Source organism: Oncorhynchus nerka, linkage group LG10 (genome assembly GCF_034236695.1).
Source record: "Oncorhynchus nerka isolate Pitt River linkage group LG10, Oner_Uvic_2.0, whole genome shotgun sequence".
Taxonomy (NCBI): Eukaryota; Metazoa; Chordata; class Actinopteri; order Salmoniformes; family Salmonidae; genus Oncorhynchus; species Oncorhynchus nerka.
Genome location: NC_088405.1, coordinates 28,129,689 through 28,155,565, shown reverse-complemented (window position 1 = coordinate 28,155,565; position 25,877 = coordinate 28,129,689). Strand labels below are relative to the sequence as shown.

Here is a 25,877-nt window from a genome sequence, read left to right as displayed (position 1 = left end):
TCAACAAGAGTTCACAGAGTACTAGGGCTGGGTGCTAACATACAAACACAGAGCAAAGGACTGAGGAAAACAAAGGGTTTAAATACAATCAGGGGAAACGAGGCACAGGTGCAAATAATAATGGGGATCAAGGGAAAACAAAAGGTCAAAAGGCACAATGGGGGCATCTAGTGACCAAAAACCGGAACAACCCTGGCCAAATCCTGACAGGTGTGTCCCAGGATAAATAGACCTCTTCCACATTCATGGAAGAGACTCTCTCCATGCAGACACCGTTGTAGATTGTGTTGTGGTTCTTGGTGGCCTTTTGTTTGTTTGCTTTGGCACCTTTCAACACCCTGCATTATCACATTCATGCATGCAAAACACTCACTTACACTACTGATTACTGATTACACACACCATTGTATATTTTCCTTAGTTGCTTTAGTTAATAAATATATATTTTGTTACTCCTTATCTCCACGTTGTCTCCCTTTGTTACGGGCTTTGAGCCGGTTCGTGACACATATGAGATGAGTAATGTAGGGTATGTAAACATTATATTAATGTTCCCATCTATCTACGGTTTCTGGTTGGGGTAGGTTTTAATAGTCACAGTGGGTACAACATCTCCTATGCACTTCCTGATAAATTAATTAATCGTATTTAATGACTCCAACTGAAGTGTATGTAAACTTCTGACTTCAACTGTATATGTCAGAGCGGCATTGGACTAATATACAGTGACATAGTATAGAGTACATTATATACATATGAGATGTGTGATGCAATATTTACAAACAATTCAAGTGGCTAATGTGTCAATATTATTTTCTGAAGCTACTCTGAACATATCCTAGTCCACGTGATCAAAACATTCTTGAAGAGTGGATTTCGATTGGTCAGACCAGAGTTGAATAGTCCTCACCACGGGTGCTTCCTGTTTGAGTTTCTGCCTATAGGAGGGGAGAAGCAAGATGGAATCGTGTTCGGATTTGCCAAATGCAGGGCGGGGGAGGGCCTTATATGCATTCTGGAAGGTAGTATAGCAATGGTCGAGGGTTTTAGCAGCACGAGTACAGCAATCAATATGTTGATAGAATTTAGGCAACCTTTTCCTCAAATTTGCTTTGTTAAAATTCCCAGCTATAATAAATGCAGCCTCAGGATATGTGGTTTCCAGTTTGCATTAAGTCCATTGAAGTTCTTTGAGGGCCACCATGGTATCTGCTTGGGGGGATATAGACCGCTATGGCTATTATTGACGAAAACTCTTTCGGAGATAGTACGGTCGGCATTTGATTGTGAGATATTCTAGATCGGGTGAACAGAATGTCTTGATTTGCTGTATGATATCAATTAAAACATAAGTCGTTAATCATAAAACATATACCTCCACCCTTCTGCTTCCCGGAGAGATGTTTGTTCCTGTCGGCGCGATGTACTGGGAACCCAACTGGCTTTACAGAGTCAGACAGTATATCTCGAGAGAGCCATGTTTTCATGAAGCAGAGTATGTTACAATCCCTGGTGTCTCTCTGAAAAGCAATTATTTTCATATTGTGTCTGTAAAGGCATACTGCGGACGATTGTAGACAAACTAATGTTACTCTTAATTCTTGCATTATAAAGTAGAGAAACCCATTATAGCCTCACAGACTGACTATCTGTGTTTGTTTTTGTTTTCTGCACAGTGGGAACAATCGATTCTGTTTCTAGAAAATCTGTTAAATGTGTAAGATATACTGTATAATACCTTGTAAGTTCTTGGGAAAATAAAGGTATTCTATTCTATTCTATTCTATTGTGTTTACATATCATTAATTCAATTAATACAGTAACAGAAAACAAGGCAAAGTAATTTTACAATGTACATCACTATCCAATGTAGATAACTAGAATTTCTAAATGGAGTTGTGGATATCAAGTAGCATTTTTAAGGCTTAATACATTGACTATAAGCGCCATTGAGGCCATTTTCATTTTGAAGTAGTCAATATTCTTCTTCTACTTCTTCTAGGAGTTGGCAAACAGACTGAAAGGGAGCATTCTGCCAACTAGAGTGGGTTGTTTGAAAAGGTATAAAGCTAAGGTTTGTAATTTACTGCCATATCCAGTTATGGAATGTTTGCTCACCAGTATAATTCATTGGAATATCCCTTCTGGTGACCCGGATGTAATCACGTGCAGTGATGCCAATTTAGCAATTTTATTGCTACATTTAGCAACTTTTCAGACTACCCTGGCAACTTTCTTTTCAAACAGCACCTAGCAACAAATTTTGCTACTTTAAAAAATGTATTTAGAACTTTTAGCAACTTTTGAAAAGTGACTCAAACGCTAAAATGCACACATTTTCCCTCACACTCAGTCACAACACACGTGCCTGGCTGCAAAAGTGCATTGTGAGTGATGTCAGCAGCAGGCGCTCAGCTCGTGCACAAGCAGCAGCAGGCCAGCAGCAATTTCAGCAAATTGCAAATCATTGTTGGCTGACTGCAGCAGCAGTAGTACAGGTTCGACAAGCCAGACCCAATGAATATACACTGCTCAAAAAAATAAAGGGAACACTAAAATAACACATCCTAGATCTGAATGAATGAAATATTCTTATTAAATACTTTTTTCTTTGCATAGTTGAATGTGCTGACCACAAAATCACACAAAAATTATCAATGGAAATCAAATTTATCAACCCATGGAGGTCTGGATTTGGAGTCACACTCAAAATTAAAGTGGAAAACCACACTACAGGCTGATCCAACTTTGATGTAATGTCCTTAAAACAAGTCAAAATGAGGCTCAGTAGTGTGTGTGGCCTCCACGTGCCTGTATGACCTCCCTACAACGCCTGGGCATGCTCCTGATGAGGTGGCGGATGGTCTCCTGAGGGATCTCCTCCCAGACCTGGACTAAAGCATCCGACAACTCCTGAACAGTCTGTGGAGCAACGTGGCGTTGGTGGATGGAGCGAGACATGATGTCCCAAATGTGCTCAATTGGATTCAGATCTGGGGAACGGGCGGGCCAGTCCATAGCATCAATGCCTTCCTCTTGCAGGAACTGCTGACACACTCCAGCCACATGAGGTCTAGCATTGTCTTGCATTAGGAGGAACCCAGGGCCAACCGCACCAGCATATGGTCTCACAAGGGGTCTGAGGATCTCATCTCGGTACCTAATGGTAGTCAGGCTACCTCTGGCGAGCAAATGGAGGGCTGTGCGGCCCCCCAAAGAAATGCCACCCCACACCATGACTGACCCACCGCCAAACCGGTCATGCTGGAGGATGTTGCAGGCAGCAGAACGTTCTCCACGGCTTCTCCAGACTCTGTCATGTCTGTTTACTATTATTCAACCATGCTGGTCATTTATGAACATTTGAACATCTTGGCCACGTTCTGTTATAATCTCCACCCGGCACAGCCAGGCACAGCCAGAAGAGGACTGGCCACCCCACATATGCTCTCTCTAATTCTCTCTTTCTTTCTCTCTCTCGGAGGACCTGAGCCCTAGGACCGTGCCCCAGGACTACCTGACATGATTATAATCTCTACCCGGCACAGCCAGAAGAGGACTGGCCACCCCACATAGCCTGGTTCCTCTCTAGGTTTCTTCCTAGGTTTTGGCCTTTCTAGGGAGTTTTTCCTAGCCACCGTGCTTTTACACCTGCATTGTTTGCTGTTTGGGGTTTTAGGCTGGGTTTCTGTACAGCACTTTGAGATATCAGCTGATGTACGAAGGGCTATATAAATAAATTTGATTTGATTTGATTTGATGTCTGTCACATGTGCTCAGTGTGAACCTGCTTTCATCTGTGAAGAGCACAGGGCGCCAGTGGAGAATTTGCCAATCTTAGTGTTCTCTGGCAAATGCCAAACGTCCTGCACGGTGTTGGGCTGTAAGCACAACCCCCACCTGTGGACGTCGGGCCCTCATTACCACCCTCATGGAGTCTGTTTCTGACCGTTTGAGCAGACACATGCACATTTGTGGCCTGCTGGAGGTCATTTTGCAGGGCTCTGGCAGTGCTCCTCCTGCTCCTCCTTGCACAAAGGCGGAGGTAGCGGTGCTGCTGCTGGGTTGTTGCCCTCCTACGGCCTCCTCCACGTCTCCTGATGTACTGGCCTGTCTCCTGGTAGCGCCTCCATGCTCTGGACACTACGCTGACAGACACAGCAAACCTTCTTGCCACAGCTCGCATTGATGTGCCATCCTGGATGAGCTGCACTACCTGAGCCACTTGTGTGGGTTGTAGACTCCGTCTCATGCTACCACTAGAGTGAAAGCACCGCCAGCATTCAAAGTGACCAAAACATCAGCCAGGAAGCATAGGAACTGAGAAGTGGTCTGTGGTCACCACCTGCAGAACCACTCCTTTATTGGGGGTGTCTTGCTAATTGCCTATAATTTCCACCTGTTGTCTATTCCATTTGCACAACAGCATGTGCAATTTATTGTCAATCAGTGTTGCTTCCTAAGTGGACAGTTTGATTTCACAGAAGTGTGACTGACTTGGAGTTTCATTGTGTTGTTTAAGTGTTCCCTTTATGTTTTTGAGCAGTGTAGTTGGTCATGAATGTTTGATCTTGAACAGAACTTACAACATCAATCAACATGCCTCAATCAAAATTGTACAGCCAGAAGTACAGAAGAGAGTGGGAGTCTGTACCTGAACAAATGTCAAATCATATTTTTTGCCAAGATGGCCAGTCAATTTGAGTAACGTTATTGTTTATTCTACATAATGACGCAGTTTTACGTTATCACGCAATGACATCACAACGTCATTTAGCAACTTTTAGCAACAACTCAACCTGCCTCTAGCAACTTACCCTGAAAATTAGTTGGCAACACTGATCATGTGATCCTTCCTTAATCGATAGGAAGTCCCACCAAGTTGACTACTTTCTTTTTAACCCAGTTGACTACTGTAAAATGGTGAAAGTTCTTAATGGCACTGCCCATGCTGAAATTTGGGCACAAGAGCCTCTAGCTATCTCAATGGGGGAAAACTAGTTCCGATTATGGGTAAAGCCAGTCAGGTAATACCAAGGATTTGACGAGATTGTGGATAATTTGGTTTTGTTTGAAACTGCTAGTGAGTCGGGTGAAGATAATAGCACAGATAGTGAGAATAAGTGGGTTACAGTGGCGAAGAACTGAAACAAAATAAGTAGAGTTGTGGTGGAAACTAGGAAACCCTAGACTAGATTTTAGTCGGAAGGATAAGGAAAATCTGGTATATTTTGGAGGAAAGTGTTGTCGGTGAGAGACACAAGAAGTGGTCATATTTAGACATTTGGTGTGTTTACCAAGCAGAAGAAGCATGTTTTAATCCTTAAAAGATAATCGGTGGAATGTTCCTGTATGGGGTTTTTCCAAGCAGGGTGCCTGCCTATCAAGAGGGTTATTTCTGGGGTTGCGTAAGAAGTAAAGGCAGATGATATAACTGAAGACATACTGTAGATGGAGTGGTTGTTGCACGTTGACTGACCCGTATGGTGGATGGAGAAAATACATTTACTTCATCCATACTAGTGTTCTTTAATGAAGAGTGTTTCCTTCCCATATAAAGTCAGATTTCATGAGTTTTTGTGCACAAACCCTTTCAGTGTCATTAATGCAGAAGTTTTGGTCTTGTGTCAAATGCGTGTAGACGGGAAGAGTATCATATGCCAGATGAAGTGAAATGCTGCAATTGTCGTGGTGAACATGCTTCCGAATTCCTGGAGTGCCCTTTTAGGGTGAAAGAGACAGAGGTGGAAAGAGTAAGGGGTGTCCAGAGTGTCTCCTATCTGGAAGCGGGGAGAAGAGTGGAATGAGCAAATGGCGTGAAGAAACAATGGTAGTAGAGCCACCATGAGTTTCTCATTAAACAAGGGATCATGAAATGTTACATGTTAAAAAGGTGGACTTTGTATTATTTATTTCAATGGTTATAAACTGTACAGCACAAGCTGAGAAGAAGTCTGAGAAAATTGGAATCATTGTGAATGCAGATTATAGTTTTTGGGATATTCATGATTTCACGATTTCATGATTTCACAGCCGAGGCCTTGCAATAAATCTGATCGGTGAATGGTCAACCCTTTATGACTCATCGTCAGGTCCGGCAGTGCTAGTCGTCAGTGGTCCAAATTACAGTGTCATAATAAATGTCCATCCTTCATTGGCGTATGGGCTAGTTTGAAGTATCTTTTAAACAATAACAAAACACTTCATTACCAGTAATCGCTTTGCTAATGGTGTATGGTTGTAGGCAGTTCCTATTTCATGCAAAAAATAATTGTAGAATTGTTGAATTGTTTTCAATTGAGTTGTTTGGATCCCTGTAAGTTATGGGTTGTAAAGGAGCCCAATATAGGACTGAAGGAGCTAACGTTACTTCTTAGTCGAGAGCCGTGCGTCCTCTGAAACACAACCCAGCCGAGCCGCACTGCGGAGCACATGTCCCTCGTTTTGCACTAGATGCCAACCTTCCTCACCACACTGCTTCCCTCTACACTCAGCTCTTTCTCGGTGTTCATCACTGCCACCGCAGTTAATTCATCCTCACTCGCTATGCATTCAATTTCCGTCTGTTAGCTCTTCCAAAAGTTTTGTGAATTCCTCCATTCCATATTCCCTCAAGACATGTTAAACTTTTCCTTCTATTTTTGTCCACCATCTTCTGCTTCAGATCTTTCAGAAGGCTTGTGCATTTCCCCACTCCATATTTACTCATGTCCCATTATCCTCCTTTTTTTCCTGTCCGCCATCTTGGCAGCCATCTCTCCTGTTATGTCTCTCTCACCTCTATCGCTTAGGTTCTGCCAGTCCACTCTGTCTTCCATCTGTTTTCCACAAACAAGTGCTGTGACATGGAAATATGGCCGTGTGGGAACCATAAACATATAAAGTTGATCAATTTCATCTGTTTAGTTTTTTGCCGATATGAAAGATAAAGAAGGTCCTCATGCTTCCAAAACCATACCGCAAGCAATGGGGGTTAATGTTCAGACAGAGTGTAGCAGCTCTTAACAACCCCCCCACCCCCCCCACCCCCTAAGGAAGATGCCTTTGTCCAATGACTCTTATGTGTAATGTAATGCAACTGAGAGTCATGATCAAGGGCTAGGGATGTAGGGTAGGCTACTGTAGAGTCGTAAGTGTGTCCTTTTGGTGTTGAAAAATAATTTAGACTTTAGCTGTTATCAGTAATTTGTCTTGATTCTAAAGACAAATTTCAGTGCTTTGAATAGAGAACACCACTTGTCATCTCTTGTTGTTGCAGGCCTAGATTGTTTGTTGAACTGTAGATTATGGAAAATACAAATAGCCAAGTGAATTAAGTAATGGGAGAAAAGATTTGAAGTGTTCACAAAACGCGTATTTCTCTCAAATTGTGTGCACACATTTGTTTATATCCCTGTTAGTGATCGTTTCTCATTTGCCAAGATAATCCATCCACCTGTGTCACGACTTCAGCCGAAGTTCGTCCCTCTCCTTGTTCGGGCAGTGTTCGGCGGTTGACGTCACCGGCCTTCTAGCCACCGCCGATCCACTTTTCATTTTCCATTTGTTTTGTCTTAGTCTTACACACCTGGTTTCACTCACCCAAATACCTGTTTATTATTTAACCCTCTGTTCCCCATGTTTGTTTGTTAGTGATTGTTCTTTGTAAACCGTTATTTGTGGGCTCGTATATTTGCCTTGTATTTTTGAGTAAAGTACGTTGTTTACTCATTTCTGCTGTCCTGCGCCTGACTCTCTACACCAGCTACACACAGGACCACATTAAAACCTGACAGGTGTGGCATATCAAAAGCTCATTAAACAGCATGGTCATTACAGAGGTGCACCTTGTGCTGGGGGCAATAAAAGGCCACTCTAAAATGTGCAGTTGTGTCAAACAACACAATGCCACAGATGATTCCAATTTTGAAGAAGTGTGCAATTGGCATGCTGACTGCAAGAATGTCCACCAGAGCTGTTGCCAGAGAATTGAATGTTCATTTCTCTACCTTAAGCCTCCTCCAACATTGTTTATAGAATTTGGCAGTACATCCAAACAGCCTCAAACCACGTGTAACCATGCCAGCCCAAGGACCTTCACATCCAGCTTCTTCACCTACGGGATCGTCTGAGATCAGCCACCAGGACAGCTGATGAAACTGAGGAGTATTTCTGTCTGTAATCAAGCCCTTATGTTGGGAAAATGTATTCTGAATTGTCGGGCCTGGCTCCCAAGTGGGTATATATAAATGCAACAATTTCAACGGTTTTACTAAGTTACAGTTCATATAAGGAAACCTGTCAATTGAAATACATTCTTAGGCCCTAATCTATGGCCTTCACATGACTGGGCAGGGTGCAGCCATTGGTGGGCCTAGGAGGGCATATGCCCACCCACTTGGGAGCCAGGCCCACCCATGCCTGCACCCCTGCCCAGTCATGTGAAATCCATACATTAGGGGCTAAGGAATTTATTTCACTTGTCTGATTTCCTTATATGAACTGTAATAGTATATTTTTGTTCAGTATAATTGAAGGAAACTATTCCCTCTGTTTAAGTTCAGTCTTGGGTCAATGTATAATTAAATGTCAAATAGAAATGTATGGTTGAAGATAGAAGAGTGGAATGCACTAGTTAAAATTTGTGTAAATGTTTGTTCCATGTTTTGTAGTATTGCCAGTATCTCTCATACCCATTGTAACTTGCCTATTTTACCACAGAATGTCATTTTAACAATGTATGTTTTTATTTGCATTAATGCAAATAAAAACTATTCATTAATGTTGAAGGCTGCTTCCATTTTGAAGGACTGTCTATTACTTGCGTTGTTAGTCATTACGTTGATTTAGTTATGCGTGGACATACAAGATAGGACTTGACAATGTGGCAGGTAAGACAGTAGAATAACCAATTCTACAAAGAGATATTATTACATGGCAGTGCTCCACCCTCTTTTCACAGACCTGTCCAAGTACGGTGTAGGTTTATGTCAGGACTGGTGGTGAAAATAAGGTAATGCAGATGACTATCACTATTTCACTTCCAGATTTCAGAACAACAATAAAAAAACACCAGAACTCTTGTTGTGCAGTCTTTATTACATTCAAATATTGATATGCTTTTGTAAATGTTTTATTTTTAGATTTTATATGTCAGGTGTTGACAAAGCATGATAGGAATGAACTTCAACAGACATGATTCACATAGTTCCATCAGTATTTCTGATCTACCTCTTATGAAACTACACTACAATCATTCTAAATAATCATTGTTATGGGTTCATTGAACATCTGGAAATCAAACCATGTTCCACATACAATGAAATGTAAACAAAGGAAAGGAGTACAGAAATGAACCTTCAGAAAAGTTTCCTATGAGATCAAAAGCTGCACAACTAAGTTGACATCTTCAGCTGATGCCTAATTACATAGAGGATATATAAGAAATCATTTTAGAATGGGAAAACTGGACAGTTAAGGGTGAATTACCATCGTGCCATGTATCTACAGGCAATAGTCAAAATTGGATTTCCATTCGACCTTTGTTAATAAAGGCCTTGTACAGTAGGTCTCATTGGGGTACATGGTGGCTTTCACTGTTGGATCCTCAAACATGCATTCCGTCCACTTCTTGAGCTCAGTGGGAATAAGAGAAGAGATTTATTTAATTTTTTGAAATGAGACTAATGAGCCCTTGTCGCTCGCAGTGCACTTTGGTTGAGCCAAACTATATAAATCACTCAAGTAATAGGACCATCTCAAAAAACCTGTGAGAGACGCAATAAGAATATGGAGGATTTTGTAGACTGCTATTCATACACTAGGGCCAGTATTCACAAAGCGTTTCAGAGTAGGAGTATGATCACACTATCATATGATCAGGGGGGACCAGAGCCCTTATCCAAAAAGCGTCCCAGAGTAGAACATTTGTTGCATGTGCTGAGAATAAACATTTTACTCCTACTCTTATGGGTAAAAATAAAAACTATGAATGAAACTGGGGCCGAGAGACTGAAAAATAGCTTCTATCTCAAGGCCATCAGACTGTTAAACAGCCACCACTAACATTGAGTGGCTGCTGCCAACACACTGACACTGACTCAACTCCAGCCACTTTAATAATGGGAATTGATGGGAAATGATGTAAATATATCACTAGCCACTTTAAACAATGCTACCTTATATAATGTTACTTACCCTACATTATTCATCTCATATGCATACGTATATACTGTACTCTATATCATCGACTGCATCCTTATGTAATACATGTATCACTAGCCACTTTAACTATGCCACTTTGTTTACATACTCATCGCATATGTATATACTGTACTCGATACCATCTACTGTATCTTGCCTATGCTGCTCTGTACCATCACTCATTCATATATCCTTATGTACATATTCTTTATCCCCTTACACTGTGTATAAGACAGTAGTTTTGGAATTGTTAGTTAGATTACTTGTTGGTTATTACTGCATTGTCGGAACTAGAAGCACAAGCATTTCGCTACACTCGCATTAACATCTGCTAACCATGTGTATGTGACAAATAAAATTTGATTTGATTTGATTTGATTTTCTTTATTCATGAGAGTCTCACTTAGGAGACAGATACTTAGGATCTAATGAGCTCAGTGTTGCCAACTAATTTTCAGGGTAAGTTGCTAGAGGCAGGTTGATTTGTTGCTAAAAGTTGCTAAATTACGTTGTGATGTCATTGCGTGATAACGTAAAACTGCTTCATTATGTAGAATAAACAATAACGTTACTCAAATTGACTGGCCATCTCTGCAAATAATATGATTTGACATTTGTTCACGTACAGACTCCCATTCTTTTCTATACTTCTGGCTGTACAATTTTAATTGAGACATGTTGATTGATGTTGTAAGTACTGTTCAAGTTCAAACATTCGTGACCAACTATATTCATTGGGTTTGGCTCGTCGAACCCGTACTACTGCTGCTGCAGTCAGCCAACAATGATTTGCAATTTGCTGAAATTGTTGCTGGCCTGCTGCTGCCTGTGCACGAGCTGAGCGCCTGCTGCTGAAGTCACTCACAATGCACTTTTGCTGCCAGGCACGTGTGTTGTGACTGAGTGTGTGACAGAGAAAATCGTTTTTGTGTCATTTAGAGGGGAAATGTGTGCAGTTTAGCATTTGAGTCATTTTTCTAAAGTTGCTAAAAGTTCAAAATACTTTTTTTAAGTAGCTAAATTTGTTGCTAGGTGCTGTTTGAAAAGAAAGTTGCCATGGTAGTCTGAAAACTTGCTAAATCTAGCAACAAAATTGCTAAGTTGGCATCACTGAATGAGCTGCCCTAACCAGTTGAGTTAATAGCAGGTGTCATTATAATAGAAAAATGCAGTGAGTTAATGGTTCCTGCGCCACATGCAACTGCTTTGGAGTTGCTAACATAATGTTTTGGTATATGATCAATCCATAAATAATGTAGACGTACATGCAACAGTGTCTCTTGCGCTTTTGACAATGATGTTGCATGATGCCTATTTCACATGATATGCCTAAATACTTAAAACCACTAGTCCAATAAATACATTTCTTTCGATTATTGAATTAGCTACATCATGTTATTTCAAGTTATTCGTTTGAAGAGCAACATCACATAAAAAGAAAAAAAAATCCCTAAAATTGGGCATGCTTAAAGTTGGGAAATTGAAGGCATCTAGGATTTATGTTAACTTTGTGTTTGATTGAAGAAAAAAAAACATTTGTTTCAAACGAATGCAATGTTGTATGCAACCCAGACAGCACACATACATCTCACCGACGTCGGCCTGACAGCGGTATATAATTAGTAGATCGGGTCCATTTAGAAGGTTGGCAAGAGGGCAGCTGTGAGTGTGGGAGGTCGAAATGCTGCATGGTCACATGGCCGCTCAGCATCACAGTCGGCCATAGATCGTGTAGACATCGAAATGGGGCCGAGTGTAACAATGCTGCCTTCTCTCGATGCATAATCATTCCTCACCCGCTGGGGCCACATTTCACATATTTTATGCATAGCCTACCCATGGACAGTCAAACATCTACGGGTCATGGTTGGCAATACTTTTACCAGAAAATATGTATAAAGCCTATAAGCTTAAATAAATTAATTCAAACGCATTTTCTGACAACAGGACACCACTTGGCTCAAATGTTACCGTTTTTTGTAAATATATTCATCACACATTCACTTCAAAAATCAATTAGCCTGTAATAAAACCTTAATTCCATCTTTATCGAGCTAACTGGACACCATCTGCATAATATATATTTTTGTTACATGTGAAGTTTCAGTTTCTCTGTTCCTTGTTTCTCTCTTTATGCTGGAGTTATTTTAAGAACTTGATTGCATAGCAGTAGCCTGATAAACATTAACTTGAACCTTTTCTTTTCATTTTACTTACAAACAAAATCCCTTATAGTCTATTATAGTCCCACTTAGCTCAGTTGGTACAGCATGGTGCTTGCAAAACCAGGGTTGAGGGTTCAATTCCCATGGGGAACTGGTATGAAAATGTATGCACCCACCTCTGTAAAATAGTCTCTGCTAAATGAAAAGCATATTGTGTTTCATTATTGCCAGTGTAATTTTGCTAATAATCTTTTATATATTTTCCATTCAAATTCGATGTTAACACTCATTTGGTAATGAGTATTTCAAATCGTGTAGTGAAACATTATTTGCTGTTGGATCCGACCTCAAATAAAGGTATTTTTAATGTTGTCTGTAGAGAGCTAGACAGCATGCATCTTTGACATGCATTGTCCAAACAGCGCCTGAAGGCGAATGCAATCTAATGCCGACGTCTTGGCGACATTTTTGCCAATGTGCAAACGCTCTCCATACTACATTGGCCGGGCCGATGTCAGTGAGATGTATGTGTGCTGTCTGGGAACATTATTGCCAAGTGACCAATTATGATGGTTGTAAAAAGCAGAATTCTGACAATATTACCGTTATCAAAACACTCGTCACTGTCGTTTTACAACTAAATAGTTTTGGCACACAGGCATCAACATCAAGTCACTTTCCCCGGTCAATTGTAAGTGCTGTTATTGTGAAGTAGAAACGTCTAGGAGCAACAACGACTCAGCTGCGAAGTGGCAGGCAACACAAGCTCACAGAACGGGGATGCTGAGTGCTGAAGCGCCTAGCACGTACAAATTGTCTGTCATCGGTTACAACACTCACTACCGAGTTCCAAACTGCCTCTGGAAGCAATGTCATCACAATAACTGTTCCTAGAGAGCTTCCTGATATGGGTCTCCATGGCCGAGCACCCACACACAAGCCTAACATCACCATGCGCAATGCCAAACGCCAGCTGGAGTGGTGTAAATCATTTCACCATTAGACTCTGGAGCAGTGGAAATGTGTTCTCTGGAGTGATGAATCCCGCTTCACCATCTGGCAGCTTGACGGACGAATCTAGGGTTTGCTAGGAGAATGATACGTGCCCGAATGCATAATGCCAACAGTAAAGTTTGGTGGAGGAGGAATAATGGTCTGGGCTTTTTGTCATTGCTCCGGCCAGGCCCCTTAATTCAAGTGAAGGGAAATCTTAACGCAACAGCATACAATGACATTCTAGACGATTCTGTGCTTCCAACTTTGTGGCAAAAGGCCCTTTCGTGTTTCAACATGAGTCTTGTGGAGCACACACCCATTTGCTTAAGTCTCTATTTGTTAGAAACTAAACTATGACAATAACCACATAACCCTCCCATTGGAAGATAACAATTTGGTCCATACAGTATAAAATCAGGATAGTCAGTGAGGTATCTAATCAGACACTCATTTTCTCTGTCGAGACCACAAGATGGCTTTCTCTTGCCCAACTACGAAGTAAGTGATCTCTCTCTCTCACTCACACATAAACAACAAGTAATTGGTTCATCATCCAGGTCTGAAATATCTCTCTTAAGTATTGTTAGTTCTAAACTATTTTGATTGAACTGCTGTCTTTTTTAAAACCAGAATGGCTCAGAACTCCTTGAAAATTAGGCTGCAGGATTTAGAATGCCACTTCACCTGGAAGCTGGACTACAGCAGATCTAAACTTCAAAGCCTCAGAGAATCCATGATTGACATCAGCAGCAGCGAGGGGGTTCGATGTTCCTGGACGGGTTATCTCTACAACCTCCTGGCTTACCTACACCACGCTTTGGGCTCCACAGAGGACGCTCTTCAATACCTGAAGAAGGCTGAAGAGGCCATTCGCCTAAACAGCCCAGACGACGTGGAGCTAAGTCTGGTGGTCCACTATGGGAACTTGGCCTGGGTGCACTATCACCAAGGGGAGCTGACAGAGAGCCAGACCTATGTGGAGAAGGTGGGGAGACTACTGAGGGACAACCCCTCACCCTGCCCAGGTGTAGTGTGGGGAGAAAGGGCCTGGACTTTGAATAAGTTTGATGTAAGCAAGAAGGCAGAAGCACTAGATTGCTTCCGGATGGCCTTAAAGGGGGACCCTGAGAACAAGGTGCTGCACTGCGGCTACGCCATGGCGTTTAATAAATCTGTTGAAAATAAAGACATTACCCCGAAGCTGCGATCTGAGATGTTGGAGCACCTACGGATTGCTAGAGAATTGGATCCAGAAGATTTGTACATCACAGTGATGTACCTGCAGAGGCTTGCAGAGAGCGGCCAGGTTGAGGAAGCACGTAAACTCTCAAAGGAAGTCATAGAGAAGCCTTTGGACAGCTTTGGTGGATTTGGAATCTTGCTATATTTTTTACGAGATTACGTCTCTCACGATTCAAGCATTGACCTGGCAAGAAGGACCCTGGACAGACACCCTGATTCACGCCAGCTGAAAAGGCATCTTGGGAAGTGTTACAAGTGGAAGATTTTCTCTCAAGACGAGAAAAGGAACCCAATGAGGCATATTCTGATTGAAGATGCAGTCAACCTTTATGAAGAGGTGATCACACTCTACCCAAAATCCCTTGCAGCTAAACTGGAACTGTCTGCCATGTACAAAGAATCTGGCAGAGTTGATAGAGCAGATAAGATATTCGAGGACCTGCTTCTTGATAGGGAAGGAATGGAACCACAGAATTTACAAAAAATCTACAACTGGTATGCCCAACATCTGTTTTATGCCAAACAAGATGCTTCCAGGTCAATTGATTTCCACAAGAAGGCAGTAGAGATTATGCTACCCACTGACCAACGTGACAGCAGTATTCGTGTTCTGTTGTCCATTGTCCATAATGGAGGTGACAGAGCGAAGGAAATTGTGAACTTTCTGGATGGCCTTGATGAAGAAGGTGCTGTCGGCAAATTCTAAACCTTTTTTCCAATAAAGGCTTGAATTAAGTAGAACTGTCTGCTGAATCAGTCAAATATGCATCACCTTTTTAATATTGATTAATGTAGAAAATATATTTACTATACCAAACACCACTAGGAAAAATCTAGGGCAATCTAGGACACATTTTGATTTAGAAGAAACTGAATACCTTAGTACTAAAAAGGTCTGCACTCAATTGCATGACCATCAATACTAACACTTGAAAGTAAATTCAATGCTGATAATAAAGTCTTATAAATATGTAGGCCAACATGACAAACATCTGTCTGGAAACCACATTTTGAATTGAGTCTGTAAAAATGTACTTTGGACTAATGTACTGTAGACAAACGAATATGTTATTTTACATGTTTCATTATAGAGTAGAGGCCCTGTATAGCCTCACAGACAGACTATCCAGAGCAATAGGATCGTATTGCTTTTATTTTCTTCACACTGGACACAATAGATTGTGTTCCTGGAAAAGGTATGTAATGTGTAATATTGTACTGTCAAATATCTTGTAAGTTCTTGTGAAAATAAAGGTAGTATGTTAAGAGTTCATTAATTAAAGAAATACAGTAACAGCAAACAATTCCAAGTTATTTTATAATACACCACTATCCCAGTAGGTTACTACAATGTCTTAATGCATAGCTGTGGATATCTAGTTGAAATTGTACAACAAAATACATTGACTATGACCAGCTATGGTTTGAGTTTGATTAAGGCTCTGAAGGTCATGCATATGGTACAAGGTCATGGTACACAGTCAGAGACAGAACACCACAATACAGCACAGAATGTTTCAGTGGAAAGCAATGGGGAATGAAGTGTGACAATGGTCAGTTGGCATCAAAATACATCACCTTCTCCGAAGTAGCACCAGAAATCACAGTATCATTTGGGTGGCAGGTAGCCTAGTGGTTAGAGTGTTGGGCCAGTAACCGAAAGATTACTAGATTGACTCCCTGAGCTGACAAGGTAAAAAGCTGTTGTTCTGCCCCCGAACAAGGCAGTTAACCCACTGTTCCTAGGCCATCATTGTAAATAAGGATTTGTTCTTAGCTGACTTAACATTGCTCCTTCAGTTTTATACAGACAGCTACTTATCTCGAAAGGGTTTGACCCAAAAAATTATTTTACGTGTATAAGGCGCCACCTGGTGTTTTAATGAAGACAATCCATAACTCTTCATCATCTCATGCATCACAACCAGTTTAGCATCCATAAATTCACCCATGTGTCTCTATTTGTCATTGATTGACTGACATGCTGAAGTCCGGTCAAGGAAAACTCCTGGCCTTAAACATAACATTCTCATTCCGTCTCTCTTCTCCTGTCTCTGGTGGTGTAGCTATTCATAGTAGGTGAATCCAGTGTGAGGAATATGTGAACCCTGGGCTCGTTAATATACATTCTGTCCCGTACTCTTCGATTGTATATCCTGTAATGACGTGATGGAAATGACATTTGTCTATGGCTGTCTGGGAAAAGGGACAAATATATATACATTCCTGAATAGTACGACCGCAGCCATTATCAGATATAGTTTCTAGACAAATCAAAGACAAGTACAATACTGGTAAAATGGTGTTTGAATAAGTTTTACTTTCTGAAAGTTTGCACGGCCAAAGTGGACAAAGTTGCAGAATCACCCATATATACACTCATATACACACATATACATACATTCATTGTATTGAAGCAGCTACAGTAATAGTCCATTGGTCACATGATTCTCCATTTTTTTCTTCACAGTATTGCACTTTTTAAAAACAAACACTATTTAACAACATAATACTGACATAGGTGACACAAACTCTTTGTAGAGCCCCATTCAAAGGTCCATTTCTGGTGTGGTCCATGTGGGGTCAGAGAAAAGGTCCTCCTTATTTTCCTCTGAACTGTACCTCATAGTCTTTCACACAGCTTTGTGTAGTCTCATACACTGGTGCATGGCTTACATCAGTCACACCACTTGATGCTGTATCACATCTTTTTGAAGCATCCAACACATCTACATCAAACGTGTCTGGTTTGTCTGTAGGCAGCAGCGAACCAAACAGCCTGTCCCAGTGTGTGAAGTAGGGTGCGTAGTTGACCATGAACTTGAGATGGTGGAGGTTGTGGTGCGGAGATCCGCCATAGAGCCCAAAGGGTACCAGTCTGTGAGGGGCCCAGGGCAGGTCATAACCTGAGTGGTCCTCCACAGACAGCCAGATGTTCAGGGTGAAGAAGAACATATTGGTGAGCGGGTGGCAGCCCAGCAGGTTAGGGTCAGGGCGAAGGTGGCTGTGTAGCGGGGGTGCACCTTATGGAAAGTCCGGTAGAGCCAGGGCACCTTGTGGTGCAGCACGTGCCACACAAAGTACTACAGGTCAAAGAGAAGGAGACAGGCTAACACATCCCAGGCCACACGAAGAGACCCAGGGGCTTGGGCAGGGAGGACCACTGGTCGCCAGTACCAGTGCAGAACACTTAGGGGGAAAATGAACACAGTGTGGGTGTGCAGGGAGGTAGCCAGGCAGCTCCATGCCATTGCCCAGGTCACCCTGCTCTGTGACTGAATCTTGTAGCGGTGCACCAGGGCTACTCTGGAGGAGAGGGTGTCCAGGCACAGGTAAGAGAGAGAAATTAAGTAGACGGCACGGGTCAAAATTTTGATTGATGACCCTGTGTCCATGATGACGTGTACATGTCCAAATATGGGCCTGCGGCCAGGCCATCCTGTTCCTGTGGTCACGTGTTAGAGGGTGTGTTATTTTATATCTATATTGCATCCTTTGAAGTAGGTATGCTGATAAATGTCTAGGGACCTGGTTGAACTGGGGGGGTTCAGTGTTTGAACTTTTGAAAGTGTATGACCCCCCACCCCCAGTTTTATTGCCCTTATGGTTGCTATCTATGAAGCAGGAATGTGTGTGTCTGTGTGTATGTATGTATGGGGATGTGTGTGTGTGTGTGTGTGTGTGTGTGTGTGTGTGTGTGTGTGTGTGTGTGTGTGTGTGTGTGTGTGTGTGTGTGTGTGTGTGTGTGTGTGTGTGTGTGTTTGTGTGTGTGTGTGTGTTCAACAGGGGCCCAAGCATTCTATCTGTAGAGAATCGTTTGAAACCAATGTTTGCACTATAATGCATACGGCATGTCCAGATATCTGCCGACCGCCAGGGGTTAAACATTCAGCTTAACGTATATACTAGTACAACATACTAGGTACATACACTTCAATCATTAGAATAATTTTCGTACACTCGAGAAAAGAACATATACATCGTTTTTACACGTATTCTATAATAATTTATGGTCCATAAATATTTGATGCTAAATAATGAAAGCATAAAGTCGTTCAGATAAAGCACGATCAGCAGGGCGGGCGATCGAGTACACAACTGTATCAACGGCTTGAATTTCTGACAAAATAATATTATCAATGTATACAATATATTTGTTTATTAGACCTACCAACATATAACACAATAGTGTATATCATGGGTAACTCCCGTTTTCATGGTTAATTGATAGGTGTTCCATTCTGTGGACTGAGAATCCAAAATACTTTGCACAACACATACATTTAGATTATAAAAGAGTTGTAAAAACGATTTATATTTTGTTTTCTCGAGTGTATGAAAATTATTCTAATGATTGAAGGGTATGTACCTAGTATGTTGTACTAGTATACTGTATATGTTAAGCTGACTTAAAAAACATATTTATGAGTTAGTTAATTAAGAAGCTGAATATAAAAAGTGTTACAACTTTCTTACAAAACCTTTAAAGGGAGTTTGTGAAACCATTAAGTCCTGGATGTATGTAAAACATATTTAACACGTATTGCAAGTTACAGAAGACTCCTGTTGTACTATGAATCCCCACTCATCCCTGTTAAATCTTGATGTGTTGGCTCTCTATGTATGTACATGTTTATAATCCACATAGTGTGAATATTGTTTTCCATAAAGTTAATAACCCCCCTAAACCGAAATATGAAATGACCTCTTCCCCTAAACCGAAATATGAAATTACCTCTTCCCCCATCATTAAAGCGTGAGATACATTTTTAAAACCAGTGATTTAATTCAAAATATTTAGTACATACATTTTAACACATGTTATAATTCAAAATGTTTACTATTTCTTACAGATAAAGGGTCCGGTTAGCCCTGACCATTATCCGTTTCGAATTCACCAACGCAAAGACGCTTGCCCGCTCCATCAAAACTCTGTAAGTTTTCCCTCCATGTGTAGATCAACCGTCCTGCATGTAAATCCTGGGTATGCCCACATCATTAATTAATAAGATGTGTAGAAAACTGTTTAGCCATAAGTAAAGGCCTTTCATAAAGAGGCTGTCATGATTGCCTGTGCCACATATTTAACATGTATTGCTTGTTACAGAATACTATTGTTGTACATTTAATATCCACTAGCAGATTTCGTCGCATTTGCACAAATTCTGTCATGTTACTGTGGTCTTTTTAAAAGTCAATAAATATGTGTGTAAAGTGTACATGTTTGTTTCACTGTAGATTTGTTTAAGCCCTCCTAGAAACACCTGATTTTATCCCACAGCATTAATTAATAAGCTGTGTAGAAGCTGTTTAGCCATAAGTAAAGGCCTTTCATAAAGCGGCTGTCATGATAAACCTGAATCTGAAATTACCTTTAGGATCTTTTCTTTGGGGTTCTAATCTCCCCAGGTGTACATGCACTGAAAATCCTTAGGCTGGAGCCATCTGGAAGCTCTGTGCCTGTACATATAAAGAGAACTAAATAGGAAACTAGGCTGAGAAACATTATTTAGATGGCGGTTTAATTGTTGTTGAAAGCTTGAAATGGACACAATGCCAAGGGACCTTGTTTCTAACACACACACACACACACACGCACACGCACACGCACACACACACATTCCTTGTTTCTACACACACACACACACACACACACACACACACACACACACACACACACACACACACACACACACACACACACACATTCCTGCTTCAAAGATAGCAACCATAAGGGCAATAAAACTGGGGGTGGGGGGCCATACACGTTCAAATGTTCAAACACTGAACCCCCCCCAGTTCAACCAGGTCCCTAGACATCAATCAGCATGACTACTTCAAAGGATGCAATATAGATATAAAATAACACACCCTCTAACACGTGACCACAGGAACAGGATGGCCTGGCCGGAGGCCCATATTTGGACATGTACACGTCATCATGGACACAGGGTCATCAATCAAAATGTTGACCCGTGCCGTCTACTTTATTCTCTCTGGTAAGGCAGGCAGCAGCTCAGATAGAGTGTCATGGAGAACAGGACAGGGAACAAGGGAGAGCGGAGAAAGTATTCTTGTGCTCTTATCTTGTCCCATAAAGTCTGTAGCAGGAAAGGAGAGGAGGACTCCAGTGAGGGCTCCATCTTTACTGATCGAATGGTCTTCAGTCTGCAGTAGAGGATGCCCTGCCTTTTAAAGAGGGTGTATTGTTACTCTGTGTGACGTTCTGCAGGTCCTTATGAGTCTTTTCCTGCTGGGGAACTCCGCAAGGAGGGAACGACATGCTTCACTCTCCAAACTATTTAACCCTCTGTGTCTATGAACAACTGTCCTCAAATCAAAATGTCATTTTTCAAAGGGAAATAAAATTATGTTTAGGGTGACAAAATGCTTCAGACAACGAAGTAAGTCATTATTCATTAGTTTAACATAGTTGATAGTAACTGTTTTCAAATGATCTACTATGACAACACCTTCCCACCCGCTTGAACCATAGACAGGTAAATACATAATTTGATCACGTCATGGACTCTAGTTTCCAACTGTGTGTATGTTTGTTTTGTTTCGTGTTTTTATTTACAAAAATACTAGTATTTAGTATTTATTGCTGGGTTAACCAATAGGAATACGCCTGAGTTTGATTTATATGCAGTACCAGTCAAAAGTTTGGACACACCTACTCATTAAAGGGTTTTTCTTTATTTTTACTATTTTCTACATTGTAGAATAATAGTGAAGACATTACAATTATGAAATAACACATATGGTATCATGTAGTAACCCAAAGATTTGATTTTATATTTGATGTCTTCACTATTATTCTACAATGTAGAAAATAATAAAAATTAAGAAAAACCCTTGAATGAGTAGGTGTGTCCAAACTTTTGACATGTACTGTTGGTACAAGGTCAGGGTTAGGGTACACGTGTAGAGACAGAGTTTTGGTAGAAAGCAATGGGGAATGAAGGGTGACTAGACTTCAGTAGACATCCCAATACATCACCTTCTCAGAAGTGCTCCAGAAATCACAGTATAATCTCTCTTAGAAACATTGGACAACATATTGCCAGTAGGCCTACTATACAGTATTTCACATATTCTTAAACTTCTATTGTACATGACATTATTGAAATACCCACTACACTGCACACCTATTGATCTTCTTGATGTTGTAAAGTACAGTAGTAGTGACAGTGGGTCATTCGCGAACAAACGTTTATTTTTGAACGGCTCTTGTTGGTGAATGTCGAATCGCATCCGTGGAAGAGACATTTCTTGGTCTCCCAGATTTGTCTAGCCTGCTGTTACCACTGCTTTTTGAGCTGCCAACAACAATTATCTGTTGATAAGTTATTTTAAATATTATCTGGAGATTCCTCACTGCAGGAACAATAGGTAGTGAGGAGAGAGCATCATTCTGGTCCATACACTGTGTTAAAATTGTTTTTAATTTTCTTTGCAGGCCGTCTATTAATTTGGTCAGATAAAAATATACTTTAAGTTGCATGTCACATTGTGACATAATGGCAGGTAAAAGGCTATGCTTTACATTACAGATGTGCTCTTTTGTATGGTTTTATGTAAAAGTTTAAGCACTACAGAATGAAGAACTATTTGAGAGGCAAATTAACAGCTCTTTTAGATGAAAGGAGCAAAATGATACGGCTCACCAAAAAGACCGGAATGCCCATCACTATAAAGTAGACTACCCCTTCAGTCTTCGTGAAATACAACACTCTTTTCCTTGCAATGGCTTGACAAGAAACAGGATTTTATTTTTGTTTAAGGTTCCACCTAGTGTTTTAATAAAGTCAATGCATCACTTCACCATCGTCTCATGCAGGGATTGGCAACTCCAGGGTTCCCTGAACACGGTCCTGGGGCCACATTTTGTTTTTTTCCATAGCACTAGACAGCTGATTCAAATAACCAACTCATCATCAAGATTTGGTTATTTGAATCAGCTCTAGGGAAAAAAGCAAACGAGTTCGGGAAACTCTGGCCTAGCCCATGACTCTTGTGCGCTCTTAAAGGGGCACACAGCGATTTAACATTAACGTCACATCTCTCACCATCTTTTTCTCTTTGAAAAGTGAGATGACGAAACATTGCTTTTGATTTCTTAAGGAGAAGAACTCGTATCATAAGATGTTTCAAACATTATAATAAAATGTATCTAAAAAAGCTAAGTCTGGTTGTCAACTATGGGAACCTGTCCTGGGTGCACTATCACCAAGAGGAGCTGAACCACACGTGATGTCATAAAATAAGAAACCTTTACATCTGGTGTCCAACACATCTAGACCTTGGACCTCAAAGAGCCTGCTCTCTGATCTTAATACACTTTAACCTGTAAGATGTGATACATAAAACCTCCTTTGGCTCAACGTGTTGACTCAACATCTCTGTGACTGCCAATTAAAATGGGTCCGTTAGCAATCCACTGACGTGTTTCTTACTTTTGCATAGAGTAAAAAAGGCTGAATTATGTTTGCATTCATTTCTCAGAAATTTCATATACCTATATATTAAGTAATTGGGATGATGGGTCGGTTGGTTGGTTGGTTGATTAAAGTTGATTGATCTTTAAATGTAAATGATATTGGAATGTTGTCTTCAATGACCATTCACTTTAGTCTCTATTTGCTAGAAACAAAACTATGGCTAGAAATTAAACTTTGATACTGCTTGTAAAGTGAGGCAGTAAACAGCATGAGCAGCTGATTGTAAGATAACAATGTGGTCCATACAGTATAAAATCAGGAGAAACGTCAGTGAGGTATCTAATCAGACACTCATTTGCTCTTGAAACTCAGAGACGACAAGATGGCTTTCTCTTGTCCAACTAAGAGGTAAGCTCTCGCTCTCTCTCTCTCTAAACAAGTCCTTGGTTCACCATCCATGTCTGAAATATCTCTCTTAAGTATTGTTAGTTCTAAACTATTTTGATTGAACTGTTGTCTTTTTTAAACCAGAATGGCTCAGAACTCCTTGAAAATTAAGCTGCAGGGTTTAGAATGCCACTTCACCTGGAAGTTGGACTACAGCAGATCTAAACTGGAAAGTCTCAGACATACCCTGATAGATATCATCAGCAGCGAGGGGGTTCAATGTTCCTGGACGGGTCATCTGTACAACCTCCTGGCTTACCTACACCACGCTTTGGGCTCCACAGAGGACGCTCTTCAATGCCTGAAGAAGGCTGAAGAGGCCATTCGCCTAAACAGCCCAGACGACGTGGAGCTAAGTCTGGTGGTCCACTATGGGAACTTGGCCTGGGTGCACTATCACCAAGGGGAGCTGACAGAGAGCCAGACCTATGTGGAGAAGGTGGGGAGACTACTGCGGGACAACCCCTCGCCCTGCCCAGGTGTAGTATGGGGCGAAAGGGCCTGGACTTTGAATAAGTTTGATGTAAGCAAGAGGAAGGAAGCACTAGATTGCTTCCGGATGGCCTTAAAGGAGGACCCTGAGAACAAGGTGCTGCGCTGCGGCTACGCCATAGCATTTAGTAAATCTTTTGAAAATAAAGACATTACCCCGAGGCTGCGATCTGAGATGTTGGAGCACCTACGGATTGCTAGAGAATTGGATCCAGAACATTTGACCATCACAGTGATGTACCTGCAGAGGCTTGCAGATAGCGGCCAGGTTGAGGAAGCACGTAAACTTGCAGAGGAAGTGATAGAGAAGCCTTTAGACAGCTTTGGTGGATTTGGACTCTTACTATCATTTTTCAGAGATTACGTCTCTCATGATTCAAGCATTGACCTGGCAAGAAGGACCCTGGAGAGACACCCTGATTCACGCCAACTGAAAAAGCATCTTGCGCAGTGTTACAAATGGAAGATTTTCTCTCTGGAAGAGAAAAGGAACCCAATGAGGCATATTCTGATTGAAAATGCAGTCAGCCTTTATGAAGAGGTGGTCACACTCTACCCAAAATCCCTTGCAGTTAAACTGGAACTGTCTGCCATGTACAAAGAATCTGGCAAAGTTGATAGAGCAGATAAGATTTTCGAGGACCTGCTTCTTGAAATAGAAGGAATGGAACCACAGGATTTACAAAAATTCTACAACAGGTATGCCCAACATCTGTTTTTTGCCAAACACGATGCTTCCAGGTCAATTGATTTCCACAAGAAGGCAGTAGAGATTATGCTACCCACTGGCCTACGTGACAGCAGTATTCGTGTTTTGTTGTCAAATGTCCATAACGGAGGAGACAGAGCTGAGGAAATTGTTGACTTTCTGGATGGACTTGATAGAGAAGGTGCTGTCAGCCAGTTCTAGACCTTTTTTTACAATAAAGGCTTGAATTAACCAGAACTGCTTGTCGAATCAGTCAAATTTGCATAACCTGTTTATGATTGATTCATGTGGAAAATATATTCACTATACCACTAGGACAAATCTAGGGCAATCTAGGACAAATTTTAATTTAGTACAAACTGAATACCTTCGTATTCCAAATGTCTGTGCTCAATTGTACTACTGGGATTGCTGAGAGATGCATGATCATCAATACTAACACTGGAAAGGAAATTCAAGGCTGAGAGTAAAGTCATAAATATGTAGGCCTAACATGACAATATCTGTCTGGAATCCACATTTTGAATTGAGTCTGTACAAGTTAACTGTGGACTATGTACTACAGACAAACTAATATGTTATTTTAAATGTTTCATTATAGAGTAGAGGCCCTGTATAGCCTGACAGACAGACTATCCAGAACAATAGGATATTATTTATTTTATTTTCTTCACACTGGGCACAATAGATTCTGTTTCTGGAAAATGTATGTAATGTGTAATATTATACTGTCTAATATATTGTAAGTTCTTGTGAAAATAAAGGTAGTATGTTAAGAGATCATTAATTAAAGAAATACAGTAACAGCAAACAACAACAAGTCATTTTATAATTATAATCCACTCTCCCAGTAGGTTACTACAATTTCTTAATGCATAGCTGTGGATATCCAGTTGAAATTGTATGACTAAATACATTGACTGTCATCAGCTATGGTCTGAGTTTGATTGATTAAGGCTCTCAAGGTCATGGATACGGTACAAGGTCAGGGTCAGGGTACACGGTCAGAGAACACCACAATACAGCAAAGAATGTTTTAGTGGAAAGCAATGGGAAATGAAGGGTGATAAGTGTCAGTTGACTTCACAATACATCCTTCACCTTCTCAGAAGTTGCTCCAGCAATCACAGTAGCATTGCTGCTGAGAAAGATTGGCCAACAGTACTGTGCAGTATTTCACTAATGTTTTAAGTTCTAAGG

General features: G+C 41.0%; 2 protein-coding genes and 1 pseudogene across 2 annotated transcripts; 2 read left to right on the top strand and 1 right to left on the bottom strand.

The window, feature by feature from the left end:
- Window positions 1-13,974: 13,974 nt before the first annotated feature.
- On the top strand, window positions 13,975-15,291 carry LOC135573558 (interferon-induced protein with tetratricopeptide repeats 1-like). Its single transcript, XM_065022819.1, has one exon. The coding sequence runs from the start codon at window positions 13,975-13,977 to the stop codon at window positions 15,289-15,291; it is 1,317 nt and encodes a 438-aa protein (XP_064878891.1).
- A 1,662-nt stretch (window positions 15,292-16,953) lies between these two features.
- On the bottom strand, window positions 16,954-21,042 carry LOC115120555 (cholesterol 25-hydroxylase-like protein; annotated as a pseudogene).
- A 2,295-nt stretch (window positions 21,043-23,337) lies between these two features.
- Window positions 23,338-25,458, top strand: LOC115136518 (interferon-induced protein with tetratricopeptide repeats 1-like). The gene is made up of 2 exons (XM_029672092.2): window positions 23,338-23,437; window positions 23,561-25,458. Exons 1-2 carry the CDS (start codon window positions 23,412-23,414, stop codon window positions 24,876-24,878), a joined length of 1,344 nt encoding a protein of 447 aa, XP_029527952.2. The 5' UTR covers window positions 23,338-23,411; the 3' UTR covers window positions 24,879-25,458.
- The last annotated feature ends 419 nt before the right edge of the window (window positions 25,459-25,877 follow it).